This window comes from Equus przewalskii, chromosome 10 (assembly GCF_037783145.1).
Source record: "Equus przewalskii isolate Varuska chromosome 10, EquPr2, whole genome shotgun sequence".
In the NCBI taxonomy this organism is placed as follows: domain Eukaryota; kingdom Metazoa; phylum Chordata; class Mammalia; order Perissodactyla; family Equidae; genus Equus; species Equus przewalskii.
In genome coordinates, this window is record NC_091840.1 from 20,270,278 (window position 1) to 20,297,577 (window position 27,300).

General features: G+C 43.1%; 3 protein-coding genes across 10 annotated transcripts; 2 read left to right on the forward strand and 1 right to left on the reverse strand.

The window, feature by feature from the left end:
* Nucleotides 1-4,367: 4,367 nt before the first annotated feature.
* CNTD1 (cyclin N-terminal domain containing 1) lies at nucleotides 4,368-25,723 on the reverse strand. 7 transcript variants are annotated; one of them, XM_070561895.1, is made up of 7 exons: nucleotides 25,277-25,643; nucleotides 21,913-21,988; nucleotides 21,517-21,685; nucleotides 20,411-20,573; nucleotides 19,784-19,928; nucleotides 13,177-13,286; nucleotides 4,368-4,826 (listed from the first exon to the last, which is right to left on the reverse strand). In XM_070561895.1, the coding sequence occupies exons 1-6, from the start codon at nucleotides 25,443-25,445 to the stop codon at nucleotides 13,202-13,204; spliced, it is 807 nt and encodes a 268-aa protein (XP_070417996.1). In that variant the 5' UTR covers nucleotides 25,446-25,643; the 3' UTR covers nucleotides 4,368-4,826; nucleotides 13,177-13,201. The 7 variants fall into 7 exon arrangements, with proteins under 7 accessions (XP_070417996.1, XP_070417994.1, XP_070417993.1 ...); XM_070561893.1 differs by lacking the exon at nucleotides 4,368-4,826 and adding an exon at nucleotides 7,052-8,876; XM_070561892.1 differs by lacking the exon at nucleotides 4,368-4,826 and adding an exon at nucleotides 11,413-12,964.
* On the forward strand, nucleotides 8,063-17,723 carry BECN1 (beclin 1). Of its 2 annotated transcripts, XM_008519169.2 has the most exons (12): nucleotides 8,063-8,214; nucleotides 8,481-8,609; nucleotides 10,184-10,251; nucleotides 11,143-11,201; nucleotides 11,870-11,960; nucleotides 12,066-12,202; nucleotides 12,363-12,557; nucleotides 13,463-13,609; nucleotides 14,898-15,047; nucleotides 15,559-15,619; nucleotides 16,056-16,198; nucleotides 16,935-17,723. In XM_008519169.2, exons 2-12 carry the CDS (start codon nucleotides 8,483-8,485, stop codon nucleotides 17,101-17,103), a joined length of 1,347 nt encoding a protein of 448 aa, XP_008517391.1. In that variant the 5' UTR covers nucleotides 8,063-8,214; nucleotides 8,481-8,482; the 3' UTR covers nucleotides 17,104-17,723. The 2 variants fall into 2 exon arrangements, with proteins under 2 accessions (XP_008517391.1, XP_070417991.1); XM_070561890.1 differs by lacking the exon at nucleotides 8,063-8,214 and having other exon boundaries at nucleotides 11,143-11,284.
* On the forward strand, nucleotides 25,696-26,924 carry COA3 (cytochrome c oxidase assembly factor 3). Its single transcript, XM_008519172.2, has 2 exons — nucleotides 25,696-26,042; nucleotides 26,388-26,924. Exons 1-2 carry the CDS (start codon nucleotides 25,829-25,831, stop codon nucleotides 26,492-26,494), a joined length of 321 nt encoding a protein of 106 aa, XP_008517394.1. The 5' UTR covers nucleotides 25,696-25,828; the 3' UTR covers nucleotides 26,495-26,924.
* The last annotated feature ends 376 nt before the right edge of the window (nucleotides 26,925-27,300 follow it).

Consider the following 27,300-nt stretch of genomic DNA (forward strand, 5'->3'; position numbering starts at 1 on the left):
ATCTGGTATGAATTTTACACTTACTGCACATCTCAATTCACAGGCATTACATTTGTAGTACCCAAAAGCCACATGTGGCTAGTGGCTCCTGCATGGAACAGCACAGCTCTAGGAAACAAAAGGTAAAATAGACTCAAGTTCTCTGGTCTCACGGGGCTTAATACTGGGGAAAGACATCAGAAAGTAAACTGACAACATAATTGCAAAATTTGATAAATTTTAGGAAACAAATAACTGATGTAGAGAGTACTAGGAGTCTATTTTAGGTAGAATGGCCAAGGAAGTCCTCTCAGATGAAGTGACAATTAAACTGAGATCTAAAGGATGTAAAGGGATTCACTTGGGAAGAGTGAAGGAAAGAGCCTTCAAACGTATGGGTGCAGCACAGGCAGGTGCCCTGGGGAGTGAAAGAGGCTGTCCTGTTGAAGAAATTGAAAAACTAGTTAGTGAGCTAGGGGTGGAGGTGGGAGTGGGGTGGGGAGGGTTGTTAGGAGACAGCTTGAATTAAGTACAGAGGCACATCATCTGATTTACATTTTGGGGTCACTCTTGCTGTTAAACACTTATCCTGGGCAGGTCTCTGTGCTAAGTGCAAGGGAGATGGTGGGAATAGGTGGTTAAATGAAGTGCGACTGACCATGGTCTTTGGATCAGAGAGACCTGGCTTCAAATCCCACCTCAGCTCCTTACTGTAATATCTTGGGAAAACCACTGAAATGCTGAGTCTCAATTCCCTCATCTGTAAAATGGAATTTTAATCATTATTAGTAAATAAATAATATAGAATTCTGTAGAGTTGTGAATATTGGAAATCATATATATGTAAAAGTACTAGCATAGCGCCTGGACACAAGGTGGCAGGCGCTAGGTAAATAGTAGCCATTGTCAGATAAGCTACCTATTAGTGCTTAGCATGAGAAGGTTACTCCTTAAACTATGTAATTATTATCATCCCTGCTTTCAAACTCAAAGTCCTTTTCCACTTATTCAAGGCTGAATACAACATAGCCTATACTACCCACCTTGCTTATTAACATGTAACAGTTTTCCCCCTTGTACCTCTGCTTTCTGTTAACACTTGTCCTTAATAACTGTTGAACTCTGATCTGGAACTTAACTTCAGGAATGCTTTCCTAAATTAACTTCATCCTATTTTAAGTATACCATTACCCTGCATATCTTTCAGAATTAATAACTTCAACTTGAAAACTTAATATGTTTGTGCTTGTTGAAATATGGCTTTGTTCTCAAATAATCGAGTTTTGTCTTCCTCAAGTAGGTTGTAAGAAGACAGATACACATTTCTTCTTTATTTCTCTTCTTCCTCCCTTATCCAAACATTTTACATAATACTCTGCTCATTTATTTATTCAGTGAACAATTGCTGAGGGCACCACTATATTTAATAAATTTTGTTCATTCCAGGGTCCTTATGAATCAAAATGTGATCACTGATGACTGGTCTCACTTTAAATTCATGTCCACAAACCTCAAATGGGTCCGACACTGCCTGAGATCCTACTACATGCTCCTGACAAGTTTATTCTCCCACATTCCAAATGACTGTCATACATTCTCATCTCCCTAAACCTCCAATATCCCTCCCCTCCCACCTCCAATTTATGGTCTTGGCTCAGTCTTCATGGAGAAAACAGAAGCAAATGAGAACTTCATCTCACCACCAAATCTGCCAGCCTGCAAATACTTTCTGCCTTTCTTCCTCTTTCATTGAAGGAAACATCTCTGTTCCCATCAAAACTCAACTCTTCCTTTTGTACATTGGATCCCATCCACTTTCACCTTCTAAAAGTCTGTGCTCCAGTGATTAACCATTCTTTTCAATATATTACATTTATCCCTCTCTACTGGATCATTTCCAAACATGACAAATATCTCCTATCTTCAGAAAAACACAGCCTTTAACCCAAATTCCTCTCTAGCTATCACTCCATTTCTGTGCTCTTTTTCATGGCAAGACTTCTTGAACAATATGATTGCCTCTTACTCTATTCCTCATCTACATTTACTCCAATCCACTCCAATCAGGCTTTCCCACCCCATGTTCTCATTGAGATAGTTCTTGTTGGTTTGCTGCTGTAACACATTAACCACTCCCCCTCTTAAAACATATACAGCAACCTATTCTTCTAATTTTCCTCCAACCTCAGTGGTGACTTCTCCATTTCCTTTGCTGGCTCTTCCTGCACTGTTCCAATTCTGAATGATGGCATGCTACAGGGTTCAGTCTTATATCCATTATTCTCCTCCACTAAAGTATCCTTTATACTTTCCCTAAGAGGTATTACCCATAGCTTTTAATACCATCTGTATACTGATGGCCTTAAATTTATATTTCCAGTCCTGACATCTTCACTGAGCTCCAACTGTCTATATGACATCTCTACTTGGATAGCTAATAGGCATCTCAAATGTAACGTGGCCAAATCAGAATTCTTGATTCTCCCACACACCTGTTATTTTCCTGCTCTTCCCCATCTCAGTAACTGATGTAATTGTCCCCCGAGTTGTTCAAACCAAACACATACCTGTCAACCTTGATTCCTCTCTTTCCCTCATCTCCCCACATTCAATCCCTCATTGGGTCCTGTCCACTTTACCTGTATGATGAATCGTATATGAGTATGCTTTTCTCCGTCTCCTCACTTGTTATCCTAGTCAAAGCCACTGTGATCCTTAGCTGGGACTATTACAATAGATTTCTCTCCATTTTCACTCTTGCCACCCCCCCCACCCCCCACACACATTCTATTCTCTACTCAGCACCCAAAGTTAAAATAACTTCTAATGTCAACCACAAGAATGGCAGTATCTACTAAAGCTGAATAAATTTCTTTCATATATATATTCATGACCCAGAAATCCCAACTCTAGGAACATACCCAACAGAAATGCATAAATTCACCAAAAGACATGAACAAGAATGTTCATAGCAACACTATTCACAATAGCCCCAACTGGAAACTACTCAAATGTCTCTCAACAATTGGATAGATAACTAAATTTTAATATATTCACAAAATGGAATACAGGACAGTATTGAACATGGATGAACTAAAACTACACACAAGATTGCTGAATCTCACAAACATAATATTGAGTCAAGGAAACCAGAAACAAAAGAGTATAAACTGTGTGATTCTATTTACATGAAGTTCAAAAACAAATAAAACCAATCTGTGGTGTTAGAACTGGGGATATTTTTTCCCCTTGGGGTGAGTAGCAACTGGAAGGGGAGGGCAGTTGAGAACTGGTTACATGGGTGTGTTCACTTGTGAAAATTTCTTGGACTGCACACTTAGGATTTGTGTTCTTTTCTTTATGTATTTTATACTTCAGTAAACAGTTTTTTAAAAGTCAGCCAGATCATGTCTCTTCCCTGCTTCTCACCCTCAGTGGTTTCCCAGCTAACAGAGGCCCTCCTGAATCTCCCAGTTGAAGTAACTGCACCCACCCTTGCCCCCACTTATTCTCCATCACATCATGCTCTTTTATTTTCCCCATCACACCTACTATATTGGTTTGCTGCTGTAACAAAGTACCACAAACTAGGTGACTTAGGACAACAGAAATGTATGGGTTCACAGTTCTGGAGGCTAAAAGTCTGAAATCAAAGTGTTGGCAGGACCACGCTTCTTCTAAAGGTGCTAGGGAAGAATCTGTTCCAGACCTCTCCCCTAGCTCCTGGTAGCCTCAGGTGTTACTTAGCTTGGAGACAACTGTTTCTCGTCATATGACTTCCCTTTGTTCATGTCTGTCTTTGCCTGTTTTTATAAGAACACCAGTCATATTGGATTAGGGCCCACCCTAATGAGCTCATTAACTTCATCATCTGCAAAGACCCTCTTTCCAAATAAGGTCACATTCACAGGTACTGCTGTTAGGACTTCGACATCTTTCTGGGGGACACAATTCAACCCACAACACCTACCATTATCTGAAATTATCTTATTCATTTGTTTACATGTTTATTGTCAAATTCTCTCCTTTAAAATATAAACTATTAGAGCAGTTCACCAGTGTATCCTCCCAGACCTAGGAGAGTGACTGGCACATGGTAGGTCGTAAATAAATATTTGTTGAATTGATGACTTAGGGTATGTTGTTGATTATTCACAATCCCTCAAGCACTATACATACTGACATCATATATTCTCCAAGTAGCAGGGCACACAGAGTTTACCAGGTGCCAGGCATTGCTGTTTATGCTTCGTAGTATTAGCTCATTTAATCATCATACTACCCTATGTGACATATACCCCTTATTCTCATTTTATAAATAAGAAAACAGGCCACACAGTAGTTGAATAACTTGCTCAAGGTCAGGGTTGGTGAATGACAAAGATAGGTTTTTGTTTTTGTTTTTTTTAAAAGATTTTATTTTTCTTTTTTCTCCCAAAGCCCCCCAGTACATAGTTGTGTATTTTTAGTTGTGGGCCTTCTAGTTGTGGCATGTGGGATGCCGCCTCAGCATGGCTTGAGGAGCGGTGCTGTGTCTGCGCCCAGGATTCGAACTGGTGAAACTCTCGGCCGCTGAAGCAGAGTGCGCGAACTTAACCACTCAGCCACGGGGCTGGCCCCAACAAAGATAGGTTTTGAACCCAAGCAGTCTAGACTTCCAAACCCTCAGTTGTAATCTCTTATACATTCTACCTCTCTAGAAGCCCATTACGGCTGTAGGCCTTTCTGAGATGGTATTAGTGACGGCCAAGCAGGAAGAAATGTAGGACTATATACCGACTACAGCAGGCCTGGGTGAGAATTCTTTGGGGATGATTCCATTCACCTCCTCTAGAAGGGGTCTCATGCTGAAAGATCCAAGAGGAAGAAGTAAAGACTATCTCTAATTACCATTACAGGAGAAAATCAACCTAATTCCATATATCACATCTAATAACAGTTATAGGAGGATCACATACATTTTAAATAATAGGAAAGTCACTTCCAGAAGTGGGAATAACTTTCTAAGCAATATAAGTCACCAAGAAAAAAAAGAAGATTTAAGTTTGTTAAAATTTAAAACTTCTGAACATCTGGAAGACACCTTAATTAAATAGACCATTCATGCAAATTGATGAAAAATATTAAGAACCTAATACATAAATGAGCAAAGGATGGAAACAGAAAATTCATAAAAGAGGAACTACAACAAGCCAATATATATACAAGTAACAAACGATGCCAATTAAAATAACATAGAAGTGCCATTTTTTTGCCCAAGTTCCCTTGTTCCTCAAATATATGATACCTAACACTGGACAAGACATCGTGAAGCGGGCTTTCTCACACATTACTGGAGGAAGAATGTAGTTATGTGCAACAAATGTAGAAAACAATTGCTAACATTAATCAAGAGACATGAAATAGCCATTCTCTTTTAATTCAGTAATTCCAGTTGTGAGGCTCTATCAGAAGGAAGTAGTCAGCTCTTCATTGAAGCATTACTGTAATCACCAAAACTGAAAGCAATGGAAATTTCCAGTAACAAAGAAACACATTAAAGTAGCACACTTGATGTAATGTAATGCAGCCATGAGAATGACAATTATGAAAAGTGTGTAGCAAGATGGAAAAATATTTATTATGTAATGTTAAATTTTAAAGGCAGGAATCAAAAATTGCATATAGATTACAAATACAAATACAACTGTGTTAAAATACATAGGAAAAGTGCATTTTAGCGGAAAACAAAAATTATAGTGTGGTGAGATTACGGGTAATTTCATGACACTATTCCCTTAACTTCCTGTATTATATTATCTTTCCATAAGAGCTTAATTTTGTTGTAAATGAATTATAGGCTTATTATTAAAAAAAACTAACAATACAAATGTACGAAAGAAAAAGTCTCTGTCACATTGTGCAGTGAAAGACACTGCTTGCTGCGTATCACTTCATGCAACATAACATATAACATGTCATATCATATACTATGTAAGTAATTTTTGTTCAGTTGGAATCATACCATGTCTACTACCTATAACTTTTCTTATTTCAACTGACAATCATCTCTTGCCTCAATTCATGCAAAAACCTCCTACATTGTCTCCTTGCTTCCACCCTTGCCCTTCTTCAGACTATTCTCAAAGTAGCCAAATGAACCAAGTAAAAAGCAAGTGTATTGTGTTTTTTTTTCTTGGCAGGGAAAGATTCGCCCTGAGCTAACATCTATTGCTGATCTGCCTCTGTTTTCCTTTTCCTCCCCAAATTATATAGTTTTATATTCTAGTTGTAGGTCCTTCTAGTTCTTCTATGTGAGCCACCACCATAGCATGGCTACTGACGGATGGGTGGTGTGGTTCCACACCTGGGGAACCAAACCCAGGCCCCAAAAGCAGTAAGACTGCCGAACTTTAACTACTAGGCTATCAGGGCTGTCTTACTGTATCTTTTTTTTTTTTTTTTGAGGAAGATTAGCCCTGAGCTAACATCTGCCGCCAAGCCTCTTTTTGCTGAGGAAGACTGGCCCTGAGCTAACATCTGTGACCATCTTTCTCTACTTTTTTATATGTGGGACGCCTACCACAGCCTGGCTTGCAAAGTGGTGCCATGTCCGCACCTGGGACCCGAACCGTGAACCCTGGGCCACCGAAGCGGAACGTATGCACTTAACCACTGCTCCACTGGGCCGGCCCGCCTTACTGTATCTTTTTTAATGGTTGCGTAGTATTCTGCTGAATGAATAATACCATAATTTTTTAAACAATTCCCTATTACTGAAGGACATCTAGCAGTGAACATTCTTGTACATATATATTTGATCACCTGCATCTCTATTAGGAAAACTCCTAGGAAGAGATTTTACGAATCAAAGAATATGAACATTTAAAATTTTGATAGATATTCCCAAACTGACCTCCAAAAAGATTGTACTAATTTACACTCCCAGCCAACAGTATTCTGGAGTTCCCCAAATGCTCATCAACACTGGATGTTATCAACTGGGTCAGCCTTTACTAATCTGATAAATGAGAAATGCTGCCTCACTTAAGTTTAATTTCCATTGACTTAATTACAAGTGAAATAAAACATCTTTTTATTTCTTTATCAAGCATGTGTTTTTCTGCAAGCTGCTTTTTCATATTCTCTGCCCATTTCATTACTGGCCTATTGGTATCTTTATTGATAGAATAGAGTTCTGTATGTTAAGGAAATTTACCTTCTATCTTATGAGCTGCAACTAATTTCCACATTTTTCTTTTGTAAATTTTTTTTTACAGTGCCTTTGATAGTTCAGAAAGTTTTAATTTCTAAGGAGTAAAATTCACTATTTTCCTTTTTGGCTTCTGATTTTCATATTATGCTTAGACAGACCTTCTCCACTCCAAGATTATAAAAAATATTCACTCATGCTGTCATCTAGTACCTTTAATCATTGTATTTTTGATGCTTAATTTTATGACCAACTTGGAATTTCTTTTGGTGTAAACAGTAGAAGATTCAGCTCACCACTATCTACATGGCTCTTTGGCCACGCTCATCACTTATTAAGCAGTTCATTTCCCCACCGATTTGAAATACTAGCTTTATACTACCAAATCCTCCTAAAGAGTTGGTCTATTTTTGAACTCCATTCTGTTCCATTGATCTGTATATTCCTGCACCAAGACAACATGTTTTAATTTTATAACTTTATACTACGTTTCAATATCTGAGAGTGCTCGACTTTCCCTAATTAATAATTGAAATTTTAAAATATAAAATAAAACACAATGACATATACCTCCTCACCTTCCCTCCAGGTGTGTCTACCACTCAGGGGTGTTTGTAAGAAAGCCCAGCTCTCCCAATGAGAAACTTTTAAAACTGATACTGCAGGAAGAATTAAAGTGGCTCCGCTCAGAAGCGACAGATCTGAGGAAAAGTCACTGAATTAGAGAACGGCGGAGTCAGCTCATTCTCTCCCAACTTGGCCCTTCCACTTCCCCTCGTAACCTTTGCCCGCCTGCCGTGCTTCCCAGTTCAGCCTCTAGGGGCCGCAGCCGGGCCCGTAAACGGGCGGACTAGGACCGGCCTCCAGAGGGGCTGCAGCCGTCGTGGCGTCACGTCCGGCCCGGGCGGAAGTCCTCCGCGGGCCGACCGGGAAGTACCTAAGACTGGGTGATGGCAGTCCTGGAGGCGTCGTTCCCTGACAGACCCGAGGCCACAGTGCCCCCACGGTAGACCGGACCAAGGTGGCGGGCTCCGGGTCCCGAGGTGAAGAGCGTCAGAGGCTGAACCGCGACCTTAGAAGGGAGCCTGGGAACCCCGACGGCCCCTATTGCAGCCCCTCCCTGACTCTGGGCTGTAAACTGCCTTTGCCGGGGCTGCCCCGGAAGCAGGTCCACCGGGTATCGTAGCGCTCCTAGAGGGAATGGCGCGGGCCGGGGTTTTCCCCTTTCACCACAGCAGCAAGGCAGGTGGTAGCCCCGGGCCGGGGGTTCAGGGGCGCCGATTCTCCCTAACGTTCTCCACCGCCGCAGGGATGGAGGGGTCTAAGACGTCCAGCAGCACCATGCAAGTGAGCTTCGTGTGCCAGCGCTGCAGCCAGCCCCTGAAACTGGACACGAGCTTCAAGATCCTGGACCGTGTCACCATCCAGGAGCTCACAGGTCAGCGAGACCCTTGGAGGGAGGTGGTCAAGATCGTGGAAAGTGGGCAGCTTTGGAGGTGTAGGTCTTAAGGTGCTGTCTGTGTAGTCCGTCACAGACTTGCTGTGTAAACCTAGGAAAGTCACTTGATCTCTCCAGCTCCCTGTTTTCTCATCAGGAGCATAAAGGAGTTCTGACATTGAATGCTTCTGAGAGCTTTTTATAGCAAAGAAAGATCTTTAGTTTTCTGCTTCTGCTGTTTCAGATTAAAGGAATACATATATATATCTGTATATAAAATAATAAACAGCATTTGTTGAGGGCTTACCATATACCAAGCACAATACATGCATTACTTGATTTAGTCCCTGCAATAACTCCTATGGAGTAGTACCTTCATTATCATTTTATAGATCGGGAATTGAGGCTCAGAGAGGGTAAGTGACTTACCCAGTGGCCAACAGCCGGTAAATGAAGGAACAGAGTCCCAAAGTCCTAAGAAGTGAGATGAAGTTAGAAAAACAGAAAAGCCTGAATAGGCAGTTTAAATAAGCTCCTGGCTCTGGAGTCAGCCTGCTTGGATTTAAATCCTGGCTGTCATTTACTAGCTGAATGATTTTTTGCAAGTTACTTCACCTCTCTAAGCCCTGGTTTCTTGGTTCTTTATCTGTAAAATGTAAAAGGACCTCAAGGTAGTTGTAAGGATCAAATATGATGAAGAACATAAACACTTAGGAATATGCTGGGCAAATAGTACTCAATAAATGTTAGCTATTATTATTACTACCTGATTTCTCTTTTTTGAGGGGAACTCTCAATATATTTTTAACTTTTTATTATGGAAAATTTGAAACATGCAGTCAAGAGAATAGCATAATGAACTCCCTTGTATCCATCACCCAGCTTCAACACTTAGCCACATTCTGCCATTCTTGTGTTCTCTATACCTCCATTCACCTCCCATCTCCACTCAATTATTTTGTTTTTATTTCTTTTTTTAAAGGTAAATTGTCATGCATTGAAATGTACAAGTCTTAGCTATAAACTTTTGACAAATGGATATACTCATGTAACTCAGATCGTTGTGATGTAGAAAGGTTTCATCTTCCCAGAAAGTTCCCTCATGTTCCTTCCCAGTTATTCTGGGGGAAAAGGGATGTTAATTTTTGTTATGGAGAACTTCACAGTATATAATGAACCTCCATTTACCCATCACCTAGCTTCGACAGTTATCAATGCTTATTTGATCATATTTCATCTACAGCCCCATCCATTCCCCTCCCACCTTGAATTATTTTGAAGGAAATCTCAAACATATAAATACCACAGATACTTTAGTATTTTTAAATAAGATGTCTTTTTAAAAACAGAATCACGATACCATTATACTGGAAAAAATTAACAATTCCATAATCTGATTCAATTATGGGTAAGGGGAAGAAGGGAAAGAAGACAAAAGATTCTTCTTTTGTGTAAATGGTATTTTAAGAAAACAAAGGTGGTGATGAGGATATTCGTGATTCTTTTCCCATACTTTCATACATGCTCCTACTTTGGTAAGACTCTTTCTGACTCAATATTTTCCTTGCCTGTAGCTCCTTTACTTGCCACAGCCCAGGTGAAACCAGGAGAGACTCAAGAGGAAGAGGCTAACTCAGGAGAGGTATGGAAACACTGGAATGCAAACTGGATTTCTGCAGGGTACTTGGTGCTTCTAGAGCCCTCGGACTTTTGGGTTCTCTGGTTAACAAGAGACATTCTACACGATCTGGCCACCGTGAATCGTTGGAGGTACAGAAGTACACCCAAGGTCACCAGGTCACTGAATGAGGCATCCATTCAAAAATATGGAGAGAGGCTCTTCTTTATTTGAAGCAGAATTATAGGTGGGAGATGGAATGACCTATATGTCCAGGTCATCCCAAGGCATTCCTGGTTTACGTCTGTTATCCTAGCTAATTATTAGTATCTATTCCTCTTCATCCTCAAAAGTATCTTGGTTTGGACAGTGAATTGTGTGGTTACCCTAGACAGGAAGGATTGTCAGTGTTAGAGAACATGTCATTTTTAAACTGTGATAACGTCAGCAATAATTTTCATTGCCAAAGATAGATATCATAGGATTTTGACATATAAATTATATCAATGTATTGAAAACATGTAAATTATTTACCTTGTTCTATGCTATGACAAACTTCATTGCAGTCTGATCTGGCTTTTTACTTGTGCCATGATTTAGGGTATTCTCTCCCCTACCCCTGACTGGTAAGTGTTGAGAAAATGCAGATTTATCTAGAATAGAGTGTAACATAGTTAGGAAATGCTGTTTCCCACAAAAAATCAAATGGGACTTGGGGTGTGTCTGTACCAGGGGTCCTTTCTTAGTGCACGTATCCAAGGTTTGGCTAGATAACACCCGTTTCTTAAGTCTCTGTGGTTTATCAAGTCATGTGGTTATCAATCAAGGATAAAGCCAAATATTTCTGGGCTGTTTGGGAAATAGACTCCACCTCTAAGCGGCCCAAGTTCTAATGCCCTCTTATTTTCTTCCCAGGAGCCATTTATTGAAACTTGCCAGGATGGTGTCTCTCGCAGATTCATCCCCCCAGCCAGGTGCCTACTCCTCCTCAGCCCCCTGTTACTTGCCGAAGGCCAGGAGAATTTTAATTGCACCCAGAGTTGAGACCTGCAGCCAGGTGATAGAGATGAATCATCACCTAGCCTTTTGGCTCTTCCAGAAAAGATATATTCCCTTATACCCGGCCCGTCACCTTCCAGTATTGAGTTTTTTCTGTAGCCATTCACACAGTGGGAAGGGACAATAGCTCTCTTGATAAAGAATTGAGAAAAATTCAGGGAGTGTTTGACTGATAAAAGAGATGGGCTCTTGAGAAGTTTTAAAATAGCAAATGTTGTTAGATATTCATGTTCTGAGTTATTGATGCATGTGAAGGTGGCTGGTGAGGGGTGTAATATTAAAAAATGGTCTTTCCTGATTCTCCTTCCTTTTCTACTATAGACACACACATATCAATTTTTGATGCCCCCTCTCCCTCCTTAGTCCATCCAGGCCAACCTTCGTGCTGAGTGCCCTTGTGGAAGACTAGCATGGCCTTCCCTTGGGAGAGAGGTACCCTTGGGAGGTCAATCGGGCTAGGAATGGGTATGTGCCTTGAGGCCCCCCCAGCCGGTGCTTGAGAGTCTCTGCCACTGGCACTGCAGTAGGTAGAGAAGGCCTCTCTGCTCCCTCATGTGGCCCGTGGGCGGGGGGCTGTCTGCAGGATGATGTCTACAGAAAGTGCCAACAGCTTCACTCTGATTGGGGAGGCATCCGACGGAGGCACCATGGAGAACCTCAGCCGAAGACTGAAGGCGAGTCAGCCTCATTCCAGCATCAAGCAATGGGCCTGGCTGGTGGGGGCGTGGCTGGGTAGATAGCATGGGGCAGGTCCTACCCTGACTCTCTTACACTTCCAGGTCACTGGGGACCTTTTTGACATCATGTCAGGCCAGACAGATGTGGATCACCCATTGTGTGAGGAATGCACAGATACTCTTTTAGACCAGCTGGACACTCAGCTCAACGTCACTGAAAATGAGTGTCAGAACTACAAGTGAGTGCCTCCAGAGCCAGGGCCCAGGAACTGAGCTCTGGGTCTTAGAGCTGTCACTGCTCTGAGACTGCTTGACCCTTACCCAGGAGCTAGGCTCCACCCAGGCAAACAGAATAACAGGTTCCCTCTGGTAAGTATACTCTGCCTGTGTCCTTGGCAGACGCTGTTTGGAGATCTTAGAGCAAATGAATGAGGATGACAGTGAACAGCTACAAATGGAGCTAGAAGAGCTGGCACTGGAGGAGGAGAGACTGATCCGGGAGCTGGAAGATGTGGAAAAGAACCGCAAGATAGTGGCAGAAAATCTCGAGAAGGTCCAGGCAGAGGCTGAGAGACTGGATCAGGAGGAAGCTCAGTGAGTGATCACCCTGTTCTCTCTTTCTGCCGTCAGGGCTCCAGGGGAGGAGATGACTTCCAGCTGAATTTGTCTGCTTAGTTTGTAAGCTGCAGTCAGCTGTCATTCAGCAGCATGTCTGCCCCAGATCCTGCATATTGTTTCCAGACCCTGTTCCTAGAGGTTTGTCGGGAGGGTTAGGTATGAAGGGTCAGCATGATTAAGTGAAAAAAGCGTGTTGGTTAAATAGAGAGTGGAGAAGTCAGAGCTCTAGTTGCAGCTCTATCCTGTAGGGAACTGGGCTCACCTGGGTAAGTCAGCTGCTGAACTCAGCATTCTTTTCTGGAAAGATGAGCGTATTGGTCTACATTCATTCTTTCCCAGCTCAAAAATTTCATTGGTCCTCTTGACCTGAGAGAACCCTCTGTCTAATGGAAGAGATACCAGTGTCAACACTAACTGTTAAAGTTGAGGAGGTGAAGGACAAAGAAAAAAGTTAAGTTTTTCACAGAGTAGTGTAACAAGTTCCATTGGAAATGGTGTATACTAACTCTTTGAAGGATAGTAAGCATATGGAAGTGAAGTTAGAGAAGTCTAATTATTGCCAATTCAGGGAAGAAGTCTCTCTTAATCCACTCACCTCACTTCTGGAAAAGATCAGAAATTCAAGAAGTGTTTAGTCCTGGTTGGGAGAGCCCTGGTTTCTTCCATCTTTTGCATTTGGACAGCTTTGAGACATTTCTGTCCTTCCTAGGCAAAACAAATAGCACATGTGTGTTCCTTTGAGTGGGATCTAGGCCAAATATAAAAGATGCTATAACTAGATGTAACCCCAATCACTAGAATAAATTGTTAAGAGGGGTGGTGAGAGAAAAATTTTAGCACCCAAACTAACAGCCTTCAATGGCCACCTTGGCTGCCCACAGGTATCAGAGAGAATACAGTGAATTTAAACGACAACAGCTAGAACTGGATGATGAGCTGAAGAGTGTAGAAAACCAGATGCGTTATGCCCAGATGCAGCTGGACAAGCTGAAGAAAACCAATGTCTTTAATGCGACCTTCCACATCTGGTAATGAGGGCTGGAGGGTGAGGAGCATCTGGGAAGCACTGCATATCTGGACCTTAGCCGTTGACCACTAAGCCAGCGTGCTCACCTCCCTCAAAATAGGACTGTAGTCATCTTCACCCCATCCAGGTTTCTTTCATTCCTTGTGATGGGATAGGCACAATCAGGGGAGTGGAATTCTAGAGCTTGGTGAGACCCACTCTTCCAAGGAAAGGGAAAGCTCTGAGCCCTCCAGCCACATGAAAATATGGTCATCTGCCTGATTTCTCATCCCCCTGGGTCATTCATGTATTAATTTATTTGATTTTTTAATCCATTTAACTAGTATCTGTTGACCATCTAGTGTTTGGTAGGCACTATGCTAAGTACTAGGAGGGCAACAGCAAACAACGTGCACCCTGCCTTCTAGTTGCCTATCATCTCGTGGAAGAGATGGATAATAACAGGCAATTGCAATACAGTGTGATAATGGTAAACCTGGGGTGCTGTGGGAATACATGAGGGCACTTTAGCCAATTTGGGAAGGCCACATGGAAAGTTTTCCCCATAGGAGGTTGACATTTAAGCTGAGACGTGAAAGTAGAAGTCTGCAGAGGATGGGGGTTGGTCCTGGCAGAGAGAACACCCTATGCAAAGAAATAGAGGAAAGCGGGAGTGGTGAATTCAGAGAACTGAAAGGAGCTGATTGTGCGTGGAGATTGAGTGTAAACGGGAGAGTAATGGGATGTGAAACTGGAGTTACCGATTCCTAAAGGATGTTGTAGGCCTTATTAATGGATTTGGACTTTATCTAAAAGGCAGTGGGAGCCACCGAAGCATTTTAGGGAGGGAAGTGACATAAATACATTTACATTTGTGAAAGATAGCTTTACCTGCAATGTGAGAAATGACTTGGGGGAAGTGGGCAGTATTGTTGGTAAGGAGACTTGTCAGCAGGCATCTAAACAGGAAAAGATAGAGTAGTGGCATTGAGTTTGGAGAGAAGTGGACAGATTTAAGAGACTTAGGAGGGAGAATCAACAGAGCTTGATGGTTTTTTGGGGGAAGGAGCTGAGAGAGAGCAATCAAGGATGACACCCAGGTTTCTGCTTTGGCCTCTGAGCAGCAGAGGGAAATATGATGACTCACGTTTTAGCTGTGTATTTAAAGTACCAGGTAGAGCTAGGAAACATGAATCTGGAGATAAGGAGAGAGATTTATGCTAGGTTTTGGATGAGAGCAGGAAGTTTCAGAATTTGCTAAGTTTTAAATTCTCCTATATTTTTCTCTGCCATTCTGCTTTCTTCTGTAGGCACAGTGGACAATTTGGCACAATCAATAACTTCAGACTGGGTCGCCTCCCCAGTGTTCCTGTGGAATGGAATGAGATTAATGCTGCTTGGGGCCAGACTGTGTTGCTGCTCCACGCCCTGGCCAATAAGATGGGTCTGAAATTTCAGAGGTAAGAAATGCAGCTCTTTCTTGGAGTGTGATATGTCTTTGATATAATCTGTATCGCCAGCCTGTTACTGCTCTCCACTATGGCAGGAGCCCTTGCTCCCAACAGACTGGGAGTCGTCGTTTTTTTGTCTGTGGAGACCTCTCTGCTTCTGGTTTTCCCCTCACCACAGGGCTCTTTCCGCTGATTGAGCAGCCCTTGAGCTGCATGACCATAGCAGTCGTCCCCAACCTACCAGCTCCAGAAGCTTAGTGTTCCTCAAGCTACTTTTTTGTTTCTAAATCTAAACCAAAACATATGTTTGTCTATAAAAGGCCCCCAAACAATTATTTGTAATTGGTTCAGCAAACAAAATCTTTTAAACATGGAGCCTCTTTGGAGATGAAAGAGAGGAGTGGGAATAATAACAAAGCTTCTTGGGTAGGGTGAAGACTGGAAATCCTTAGGTTATAACAGCCCAATAATCATTTTAGGAGGAGTCCTGTATCCATCTCTGTCTGCATCTCCATTTTAGGTATCGACTTGTTCCCTATGGAAACCATTCATATCTGGAGTCTCTGACAGACAAATCTAAGGTACTCTAGGAAGCTCCATTTTCACTGGAATACAGAATTCTTGTACCTCCTAATGAAATGGTTTACCTTTGATAATGGCATTGTTCAGTTTCTTTTTTAGACTGAGATATTGTTTGAAGAGCCAGTGTCTTGTCTAGTTCAAGATTAGCTCTTTGAGGCCAGTTGAGAAAACTAGGTTTTTACTGTCTGTTGAGGAGGGATATGGGCAGGTCAGAGGAGAATATGTGCCCTAGGATGGGGAAGAAATCGCTGTGAGGTAAATGTTTAAAGCATTTCCTTTGATAGTAAAACAATTCTAGTGCACTGTTGTTTGCCCAGGGTTACTGTTTCCAGTGGAATACAGACAAACGTGACTTGAGAGATTGACAGGATGGGGAATAACCTCTGGTAGCCTATCTGGTGCCACACTCACAGCCAGTTCTCTCTTCTTGGGCAGGAGCTGCCGTTATACTGTTCTGGGGGGTTGCGATTTTTCTGGGACAACAAGTTTGACCATGCAATGGTGGCTTTCCTGGACTGTGTGCAACAGTTTAAAGAAGAGGTTGAGAAAGGCGAGACACGTTTTTGTCTTCCTTACAGGTCAGTATCCCCTAATGCTGCATGAACTAGAGTAGGACCAAATTGAGCAGAATTGAAGGGACAGTAAGAATGGAGGCAAAACGTAGTACAAATGGTGGGAAAGCAAAAAATGGTGCAAAAGCACATGACACTGATGGACAAAGACTGAACTAATTGCAAGCAGGACAGACTGTGACCACCTGGTCCCTGGAGAAAAGGAATGTTGTCTTAGATGGTTTGGGGGATTTTCTTGGCACAGAGTTCAGGCCTGCTTTCCAACTTCAGGAAGGTTTTCCCCTTAAGCCCTCGGAAATATATAGGAATGTTTCCTTTGGTCAAATTTTGTAGAAGCCCGGTGATGGATGGAGACTTGAGTTCAAGAGAGTAAGGCTGAGCTGCTTCTATCACCCCAAAGAAAGTGTTTCTTTTCTTCTGCCTCCCTTCTCTCCCCATGGGTTCAAGGATGCCTAGGAAAACAGTGAGGAGTACTGTAACCCTCACTGACCCTCTGCTCCAGGCTTCTCATCTGTTTGGGTGTGTGTCCTGTCCCTGTACTTCTCAATGACAATGAGGCTCTTGTGACAGCCTTCTTGATTTTTGGCTTTCAAGCAAATCCAAAATACACTACCGTTCCTTGCCAAGAGTTCTTAAATAGATAAAATGACGTGAATGGTCCCATGATCAAGTCCCTGCCCATTTGCCTGAACTGACTTAACTCAGATCTGTTACTAATGAGCTCTGCTGTGTCCATTTGCAGGATGGATGTAGAGAAAGGTAAGATTGAAGACACAGGAGGCAGCGGCGGCTCCTATTCCATCAAAACCCAGTTTAACTCTGAGGAGCAGTGGACAAAAGCTCTCAAGTTCATGTTGACGAATCTTAAGTGGGGTCTTGCTTGGGTGTCCTCACAGTTTTATAACAAATGACTTTCCTTTTTTGTTAGAGGATGTTTGCCTTAAAGGCTTTGAATTTTGTTTTGTTTGCAAAAAAACGTGTTTTAAATTAAATCCGGGTATTATTAAACAGGACATGTTTACAATACCAAAAAAGAAAACATCCACAAAAGCCACTTTATTTTAAAATATCATATGACAGATAGTTTCCAGAGCTACAACATGCCACATATAGCTACTAGCCTTGGTCATAGTTTTGACTCTTAACCCTATGCCTTCCTTTTCCTCTCCCCCTGGAAACAACTAATTTAAGTTTGCTTTTGTTTTAACTGAGTTGAATTGAGATTGATGTGTTTTCACTGGATTTTATCTCTCTCAACTTCCTGAACTTAGAATATGAAATAGAAACTTTGTCTCCACTGAGACAACGAAATGCATGAGACACACAGTTGGATAACGTGAGAAAATGACATATAAGCTTTGGTCACCATGTGATGTGATCATAAGCTTGAAATTTAACACTTCTCTTCCCTCGGTTCTAGTACTGAATGCCTACTCTGCTCTGTATTAGAGATATGAAATGGTGTTTAATACTGTTTGAGACATTATGGAGAGATTTAATTATTTGTAATAAAATATTTACTGCAGTCTGATAACTGCCCAGAGGTGCACTGTTCAGTTTTTCTTTAACTAAAATAGAGTACTTTATATTCTGGGAGAATTGAATTCGAGTGCAGGTATGTGGAAACATGTTTAGTGATAGGTTAGTTTTTGTTTTTGTTTTAAAAAAGACTGGTGAAAATAGAGAGCCCTATTTAGAGAGGAAGCCCTATGTGTATAGATCTCAATAACAGACGAGAGATGTTAAATTAACTTTTAAGGGGAAATAAAGGCTGCCTCCATAATGCTCAGTCAGGGTCACCCAGATGGTCTTGGTTTTTGAGCCCCTCGTTAATACTAATCTTGAGGTCTCACCTCTCTATCAGTGAAATAAACGGTTGAAGAAAAGCCATTAAATATCATGTTAAACAAAAATGAACCAACTTTACTAATACTCCTCCCAGCTCTTTGACCTTTTCAGTCTGCTACTACAAAAAGGACATTCTTGTCTACCTTAACTCTTTTCTGATGCAGGAAAATAAGCATGAATTTGAAATACAAAACACAGTTCAAAAGATACTTGGGACTTTTGTACCCTGAGTATGAAAGTAAATAAAGGGAGGGATGAGTGCATTGATGGAAGGCTGTTTACATTTGGCAGATTCAGCCTGCCTCATGAGTTGGAGGAAGCAGCAGCCCTCAGCGTTCTGGCTACCAGGTGGGGAGGAACAGGCTTCTGTTGCCCTGGAGTGTTGGCTCCCACGCTGTGAGTCAGGATTGCATAAGAGAACTCAGCAATGCTCTCCAAGGCAATGCCAGTGATGCTGTGCAAATGCCCTACAACCTTCAGAAATAGAGACAGATTTCTTATATTAAATAATCTCAAAATGTTTTCGTGCACAAACAGATACATTGCTTGGGCTGTTCTCTAAAGCCAAATGTAAGTTTTTTCATTTCTCTGAATTTAGAAGATTAAATCCGGATTCCAGTGTTTGCCAATGGCCAAATTACATTAAGATACCTTTGCCCTGATAGTGTTGGCATGGAAAAAAGGTTCTGCTAGAGATTTCACTCTGCTGGAGATGAGTTTTGTGAAAATGAGAGGGATATTTGGGCCTTGACATTTTCTCTATTTGGGAGGATATACTCATTGGACTTTAACATAGTAGTAGATTGTCATCATAAAGGAAAACGAAGCTGAATTTGGGCCTCCATTTCCAATTTCATAAGTGGAAAACACTATTCAGTCCTACCCTAGTTTTTCGTCTCCCAAATCCTGCTCATTCATCCTACTCCTGGTTCTTGGCACTTATCTTTTTATAGGTTGTTTCTGTTTTCCTTTAACTGATGGGAGAAGGCTTTCTATTAAATGAATTCTGACCATGCTGGTCCTGCTCAGTGGTGCATACCTGGCTCCAACACTCATGGTTTTGGATGAAAGCACTTGCTGCAATGATTGCTACTGCCAACAGCATGAAGTCTTCCTTCACTGAAATAAACTTTTCCCTGAGTGATTAAAAGGGAATTATTTTGGAGCTGGAATGAAACTTGATCTTCTGAATCCTAGGGTCATGGAACTTCAGCTATGAGTTGTTTATGTTGATCCTCTTGCATTTTTTAGACATGGAAAGAAATGGGCAAGTAATAGCTAATTGACCCCCTTCCCAACTCAAATGGGATTAAAACATGAGCCTCATGTCTGAATGGTTTGTAGGCCTTTTGTCCCATCTGTCACCCTAACAAATATACGTGAGGCTTTTTACCAGTCTGACTTTACAGTAATCAAACACTTTTGCCCGAGTTGCAATCCTGTGACTGGCTTTTTTTCCTAAGTCACTATAAAAGCAATCTAATAATCTCAAATATAAACAACTGTAACGGAAGAACTAGGAAAGAAAGTATGTTAATTACTTGAAGTCATTTAGATTTAAAAGTAAAAGCCTTTAGGGTTTTGCTGATTGGGCTCAGTCATCTGCATTCAAGCAGTTAATTAGAACCCGTGCAGATTATCTGGACTGGAGGCCTTGCTAGGTTAATTACATTCCCCAAGTTCTTGTGGTGTGTTCCCAACTCCCTGTTTCTGGAAGGAGCCTACCCTAAGGAGCTGCCTTACCCTTGCAGCTGACTGGGTGTGGAGTTCTCAATTGAAGCTCTCAGCAGGTTCTCATATACGGGTTCATGTAGAAGATAGACTAGATCAAGTAGGGTCAGGCAGGTTGCATGCAGCTGTGTGGCTGGGACCAAACAGCCATTGTATCCTAGACAGAGAATGGGCATGGTAAAGAGCGTTATGTGGGTCTTCTCTGGTCATAATCTTGGTTGTCATGTGACATAAAGCTGTTGAACTGTTAATGTGCTTCCTGGTTGCTATGTTCTACTGTAAGAAACCTTTTTAGCTGGAGGTCAATTTTAAAGGACAAGGAGAGGTAGAGAAACCTCCATCTACAGTATCTATTCACTTAAAGTATATTTGTTCCCCTTATCTCATGCCGCTCTGTAAAGCCAACTCTTTGATCCTGCAATAAGAGAGTGCCTAGTGAGTATAAATAGCAGCCAGGTGCTGAGCCCTGAGTTTCTTTCCCTGATAAGTACCAGAGGGAACACTTTCGTCCGTCATCCCAGGCTTCCTGCTGTTCCTCATTGGTGGGTTCTGCTCACTGCCCCCAAACCCCTGGGCACATTCTTATTGCCTTCTATGGAAGACTTCAATCCACGTTCCCTGACACACTTCATAAAGTACCTAAAACCTCCAGGAGCATCTCTACATATGCCAGAGGAGTAGGCAGATTGATTTGGAAGTTTAGGGACTTCAAAACATCAAGTTCTGACTCCAGCAGTTCTTCTTTAGTGTGTAGATACCCTAAAGCCTGGAGGAAGTTCAGGACTGTAACGTTGCCGATTATCTGAGCAAAGAGAAAACCAAGTGAGAGGGAGAGAAGGATGTCAGAATAAAGGTCATACATCTTGGCATAGTATACAAAGCCCTTTCACAATCCAGCTCATACCTTCATCTCGTCTTCTCTCTTGGTAATTCCCCCTTACACTCTACGCTTGTCATATAGAATTACTGCAGTTCCCAAACCCACCATGTTCTCCAAGCTGCTGTACATGCTGTTTCCTGTTTCTGGGTATCCCTTTCCTCCCCCTCCTCTCTCTGCTCTTTCCTTACCTCTGCTCCCTCTTCCCTTAGGATCCACCCATCTCTCACCTACCCATCCTTTCAAGAAGTCATTTTCTCTAAATAGACTTCCTTGACTCTCCAAGACTGATGAGGTACATTCATAGCCCTCTCAATTTACGCTAATCCAAGCCTGTCTCACATTATTTGCCTATCTCTTCTCCCATTAGATAAAAAATTCCTTGAGAGCACAGACAATATTCTTACTGTTGTAGCCATGACACCTAGTGCAGCATCTGGCCATAGAAGACAGTAAATATTTGTTGAATGAATGATATTTTACTATATAAGCATGGGGTAGTGATGTGGAAACATTTTACCTTTTATAAATGTAATAGTTTGCCTTTAATACAGATAGGTATGTTGGCAATTTAGACACCTTATGTAAACTGTCCTTGAGTCCAAGGGGAGGAAAGGTGACCTGTATGAATGATGGCATCTGTCCAGCAGTTATACTTTGGGAACAGAACTTCAGGCTATTTAATAACTACCTCTGTGTGACCGTGTGTGTGTGACCGTGTGTGTATGAGCTATGCTTAGGAAGCATAATTATGCTCTGGAATCTCCACATGAGTAGTATCACCTAGCCTAGGTTTTTCACAGTCACCTTGGGATGAGCTGGTTTCTTTCTAACCCTCAGGTGCCCATGAGTGACCCCAGCTCCTTACTTTGTAATGGAAGGAAAGTTTGCTTGCCAGCTGAACACATGACACAAGACGCAGGATAAACTTGTTGAAAAGTTGTTCTTTCAGAGCCCTCCAATTCTGAGGCTCTGTCTTATCTCTCAGCTGGATTGTGGCTTGCCTGCAAATATTCTCTGCCTGCTTGACCATAAACCTATAAAGAAGAGAAGGGGAGTGTAAACAATCCACAGTGCTTCAAACTATGCTGTGCCCTATCCTCTCCGGTATCAATCACTGACTAAGAAATTAACATTTGCAGGTGATAGAAGGTGCAAAACCAGGCTTCATGGGAAGGGGCAACTAGTGGTTTTTTTGAAGGTTTGGGTACATTAGCCATTGTGAGGGTTACTACTCACAAAGACTGTGTCCTCAGGGCTTTACCTTTCTAGGATTTCTACAGCCTGGTAGCTCACAGATTTCTCCAGACACCATTGTTCAGACAGGAGAAAAACAAATTCTGCCAAAACAGGAAAGAATAGCCTAATTCACAAGATGCAACCAAAACCACTCTGTGAACTCTTGGCATTGTGTAAAAGTCTTGATGGGGCCAAGGGAAGAGGGTCAGGAGGTGAGATAGATGAGACTGAAACAACTCAAGCTGAGCTTATTTCCCTATGCTGCCAATAGGCAGATCAGAGGTATGAAAAGGAGGCTGACTGAGTGCCAAAGACAAGGGCTTACCAAGCCCCCTCAGTGGCCCTTGAGCCTTCCTGTGGGTCTCAGCTGATAAAAGGGTTGGCCAGCTACACACAAACATACAGCTGGTCTACTTGGCCTCTACATCATGCTGGGAACCCCAAGCTTCAAGGGAGACTCTTGGATGGATAAGAACCCTAACCCCTAGATTCTGTTTTCAGTGGAATGTTGACAGGAACAGAAAGGTCCCTCCTGGAGCTTCAATATTCTTTATAACACTGTTTGTTTAGTACCCACCCCCTGGAGAACTCCCATTGCTTTACAAACATCATTCGCCTTACAGCTGGACACTATCTCTTCACCACCAGTTTATTGGGTAAGTCTCTGGTGGCCGAACCTCTCCCCAGAAGCAAGTTTGTTACCGTGAATGGTTTGTTTTGAAGAAACATCCACTAAATTGGGGAACATAGCCAAACTTGCATGGGGTGGGGGTCATTGGGAAGGTGGGAAGGGCAAGATACCTTGGCAAGATTTTGGGCCGCCTCTGTTTCTCTTTGAAAGAACAGCCCCAGATAGTATTCTATTTAGTTTGCAATGTCATTAGAGGGTGGGAACAAGAGTAAATGTTAGTTCTCAACAAAGAAAGCTCCTACAGAACTAGGAACTTTTAGTACTGACCAGCAAAGAATTGCACATAGCCCAATTACCATATGTTTTCAGAGAAAATTTGACTTAGGAAAAAACAAAACTATAAAAGTCAAGCTAGCACAAGACACTTTAACAATCTACTTGACATGTTACACATAGATACATGTACAAAACCTCATCATTACAGAGACTAAAGCTCTGCTAGCAGTGACCAACACAGAAGAGAATCAGTTTAAGCAATTAAGCAAAATACCCTAGAACACATAATTGTCTATTACTAGCCAGTTCTTTTATTTGCTAGAGTTTAGGCCTTCTTTGTTTTGTTTGTGTGTGTGTGTGTGTGTGTATTGTTTGCTTTTGTTTTGCTTTTTGTCTCAATTATCTGGGCAGTTTTTTCTATTTTCTATTTTAATTTGCCAAGAAAACTGAGCTAGGGTTAGGAGGAATGGATAAGGATTACACCTCTCCCTCACTGCTGGCTCCGCCTCCTGCGCTTACAAACATACTCAGATCTACTATTAACTAAAAGACCCTCCCCTCCTATCCTCTTAAGCTAGGCCTGCATCTCACTAGTTCCCTTCAATGTTAAATTTCTTGAAAGCCTAGCTTATACCTGCAGGTTACACTTCATCATTCACTCCCTAACGTTCTGCAGTTTGATTTCTACTTTTCCCAACTTGCTGAAATGATTATCTGAAACGTCAGTAAATATGTCCAGGTTTTTTAATGTCATGGCCCTTTTGCAGTCCTCATTCCTGTTCTTCATATCCCTGAAGCATCTGAAACTGCTGACCATCATCCTTCTTGAAACTCTCCTCTTGGCTTCCAAAGGTCTCTTGGTTCTGTTCCTGTCTTCCCAACCACTCCTTTTATTTCCTTCATGGTTCTTCCTATTCCAATTCCTCAAACACAGAATGTTTCCCAAGGAGCTGTCCTTCACCTGCTTCTCTCTTCTCCCTCTAGGAGCTCAACCTCTGCCACAGTTTCAACAGTATCGTTATGGAGATAACTCCCAAATCTTTATCTCTAATTCTGACCTCTCCTCTGACTGATTTTTTAAACAGCTCCTAGGGGCTGGCCTGGTGGCGCAGTGGTTAAGTGCACACACTCTGCTTCGGGGGCCCGGAGTTCATCTGTTTGGATCCCGGGTGCGGACATGGCACCGCTTGGCAAGCCATGCTGTGGTAGGCGTCCCACATATAAAGTAGAGGAGGATGGGCATGGATGTTAGCTCAGGGCCAGTTTTCCTCAGCAAAAAGAGGAGGGTTGGTGGCAGATGTTAGCTCAGGGCTAATCTTCCTCAAAAAAAACCAAAAAACAAACAAAAAAAGAAACAGCCTCTAGAAACCTTCCTCTAGATGTTCTACAAGCACCTGAAACTCAGTAGATCCAAAACCAAAGCTATGATTTTTCCCAAACAAAAGTCACATTTCCTCCTGTTTTATTTGTTTAATGTATGTGTATGTTTCTCTTAATGGCACCACTATACACCCAGTCTCCTAGGCTTGACCCTTTGGCATAGTCATTTTTGCCTTCTTCACTTCTTAAATCCCTCCATTGCAGAAGCCTAGATTTTACCTCTGAAATGTTTTTAATCCATCCTCCCTTGTCATTCCCTCTGCCCTATCACCTAAACTACTAACAAAGACTCTACTGGCCTACCTACCTCCTGTCTCTCTCAACTCCAATCCATCCTTTACCTCAGAGCCAAAAAACTTTCTCTAAGGAAAAGTTTACGGTCATATCATTCCCATATTTAAAAAGCTTCAGCGCCTTCTTGTTTTCCTACTAAGCCAAGTTCAAAGTTCCACATGGAATGTCTCCAGACTACCTTTCTGGTCTTAATTTCAACTACCTTTCCACAAGCTCTGGCCAACCTGGACTGCATCGTACTCGCCCTATCGTACTTCCCTATTCCCATGGCTTTAGTCCCGCTATCCCCTTTCGGTAGAAACACTCTCCCCCTTCTGCACCTTCTCCAACCAAAATGTCACCCTTCCTTGAAGGCCTGCCTCAAATGCCGTGATGCCTGGAGGACTCCTTGAATTCCTCCTACCCCCGCCTCACTCCATCACTCCTTTCAATCCAGATAAAAGCTTTCTCAGATAAAAGCTTGTTTGATCTGGTAGGTCACTTATCTAACCATGCTTGTACCTAGTCACTTGCAGCTTCGTCCTAATATCCTCCAAAGATTATACACGGTTTGAAAGCAGGAACTAGATCTCTGTGTCCTCTTTCCATCTCAGATAGTGTGGATACTCAGTACTCTACTCATGTTGAAATCAGGGGTAGGGTGCTGGTGTGTCTTGCTCGTCACTATCTCCCCAGCACCTGGCATAGAGGGACTAACACAACTTATTTGAATGAATAAAGTAAACCGAATGTCCAGGTCGGTGCCTCAGAGACAGAGGCCCCGGTCCCCGGTCTCCCACAGACCCGGCTCCCCGCCCTGCGTCCACACCCACGATCCGGGTCTCCCTGAAGCTGCCCGGCCGGCCGGCAGCGTCCCGCACGGCTTGCTCGTTCTGCTGGGCCAAGTGGAGCAGAGCGTCTTCGATCGTCTCAGTGGTCACAGCTCCAAACTGAAAGTCGCTGAGGGAGGCCAAGCTAGGCCGCACAGGTCTGTCCATTTTCAGAAGCCTTTTTGGGCACCCGGACGGCTCACTGGATCCATAAACCGTCCCGCTTAGCTTCTCTCCAGAATCTTCTGCCACACCCTGGGTTCCTCGTCCCCTTCTGTGTGCTTGTCCTCGCCTTACGGCTGAGGAAAACCCAAGTCCCACCACGGCCTCGAGCCCTTCACCGCCTTTTCCCGCCCCAACGGCCGCGGACCCCTCAGCCAATCAGAAAGCACGGCTGCTACCCGTCTCCCCCGCCCTTCCTAAGTGCCGAGAGCCGCGCTCTGTTCGTCAAAGAAACGCGAACTGCAACTCCCAGCGTCCCCTGCGGCGGCCAAGGACTGCTATTCCCAGCAAGCCTCGCGTCCTCGGACTGCGAGGGGCGGAGCGGCAACATGGCGGCGTCGGGATCTGGTGACCCTGTCGATGCTAAGAGTGGAGAGGCCCCTCCGGCTCAGCGCATCGACCCTACTCGGGAGAAGCTAACTCCCGCGCAACTGCAATTCATGCGGCAGGTGCAGCTCGCCCAGTGGCAGAAGACGCTGCCGCAGCGGCGGACCCGGAACATCGTGACCGGCCTGGGCATTGGGGCCCTGGTGTTAGCTATTTGTATCCGTCCCTGCTGTAGACTCAGGGAGACCGCGTATGCGGGCACGGGAAGGGGAGCAGAAGCATGGAGGCGGGCGGTGTGGGGGTGATAGAAAGAGCCCGAGCTGTTAAAGTCTAACACAGAGCCAAGCGTTTAATGTACCTTACTTAATCTCCTTTTAAGGTGCTCTTTTAGTGTAATTTATTAATAAGAACAGAGTCGGGGTCAGGGCTCAGAAGAGCAGAGGGCAGAAGATCGAATCAGTCATTTGGGAGGATGAGAGATTAACGAGGGTGGTGGAGCAAATCCAGGAAAAGGGAACGTGCATACATATTTTAAGTGGCTTCCTGAACCCATCCCCCCAGATGGTTACACCTTCTACTCGGTGTCCCAGGAGCGTTTCCTGGATGAGCTGGAGGATGAGGTCAAAGCTGCTCGAGCCCGGGCTCTGGAAAGGGCATCAGGACCCTGACCCGGCTGGGCAGCGCGCATCTCCAACCTGCTGGAGCCCCTTCACGTGATGGATATTGCCCCGTCGCTCTGTGGAAATTGAAGCCTTCTCACAGCATTGCTTGGAATGATGACAGCCCAAGAAGCCAGGGATTTATGCATTTGGCCGTCGTCAAGGGAACATTGCCCACTTCACACTCACTGTACGTGGCAACTGAAGCTTTCTTGTAGTTTGTTTCCCTGTTTGAGAGATATCTGACCTTAGCTTTTCCCAAGTTTTCTGACTTTATTGTTTATCCCCTTCACCTCCCAGGGGCTAGGAGGATGGAGGATAAGAGGTGGGCTGTTAATGGGGGGTAGCCATGGCAGCTTTTTGCAGTGTTGGAGCCTAAAGTGGGAAGAATGGGGTCAAGTTGAGAATAATAAACTGAGTCCTCTCTCTTGGAGTCAAATGAGTGTGTTGGGGCTGACACTTCATGCTGGAAAGCTCCATGAGCAGTAGCTGCAGCAATGGCATTGCCCCAGGCAGCCGTAAATGTTTAACTAGAATTACTTTTTCCGTGAGATCTTTCCACCTGATTTAAGGGAGAGATCATGGTGGGTCACTGGACTGTTTGCAACTGAACCATGTCTTGAGGGAAGGAAGGTCATTCTTCTGTCCTCTACTCTCAAGAACAACACACTACTCCAACTTTACTACCTTTTCCCATCCCTAGAGAAAGAGGTAGATGAAGGGTGAGAGACAAGCAGCTTTTTTTAACTTCCACAGGGGCCTGCTTGTGTAGGCCAAAGGTGGGGTCTGGATGGGATCTTAGATTGGTCAAGTGG

What these genes read in the sequence shown, in the direction of transcription:
- BECN1 (XM_008519169.2), top strand. Translation starts at nt 8,483, where the DNA reads ATGGAGGGGTCTAAGACGTCCAGCAGCACCATGCAAGTGAGCTTCGTG. An exon ending in AATGAGTGTCAGAACTACAA is followed by an intron (nt 12,203 to 12,362) that starts GTGAGTGCCTCC and finishes TGTCCTTGGCAG; the next exon opens with ACGCTGTTTGGAGATCTTAG. An exon ending in CTCTGACAGACAAATCTAAG is followed by an intron (nt 15,620 to 16,055) that starts GTACTCTAGGAA and finishes CTTCTTGGGCAG; the next exon opens with GAGCTGCCGTTATACTGTTC.
- COA3 (XM_008519172.2), top strand. Translation starts at nt 25,829, where the DNA reads ATGGCGGCGTCGGGATCTGGTGACCCTGTCGATGCTAAGAGTGGAGAG. An exon ending in GGCCCTGGTGTTAGCTATTT is followed by an intron (nt 26,043 to 26,387) that starts GTATCCGTCCCT and finishes CCATCCCCCCAG; the next exon opens with ATGGTTACACCTTCTACTCG.
- CNTD1 (XM_008519168.2), bottom strand. Translation starts at nt 25,445, where the DNA reads ATGGACAGACCTGTGCGGCCTAGCTTGGCCTCCCTCAGCGACTTTCAG. An exon ending in CAGGGAGACCCGGATCGTGG is followed by an intron (nt 21,989 to 25,276) that starts GTGTGGACGCAG and finishes CTGTTTTGGCAG; the next exon opens with AATTTGTTTTTCTCCTGTCT. An exon ending in AACTTTCCTTCCATTACAAA is followed by an intron (nt 20,574 to 21,516) that starts GTAAGGAGCTGG and finishes CTCTTTGCTCAG; the next exon opens with ATAATCGGCAACGTTACAGT.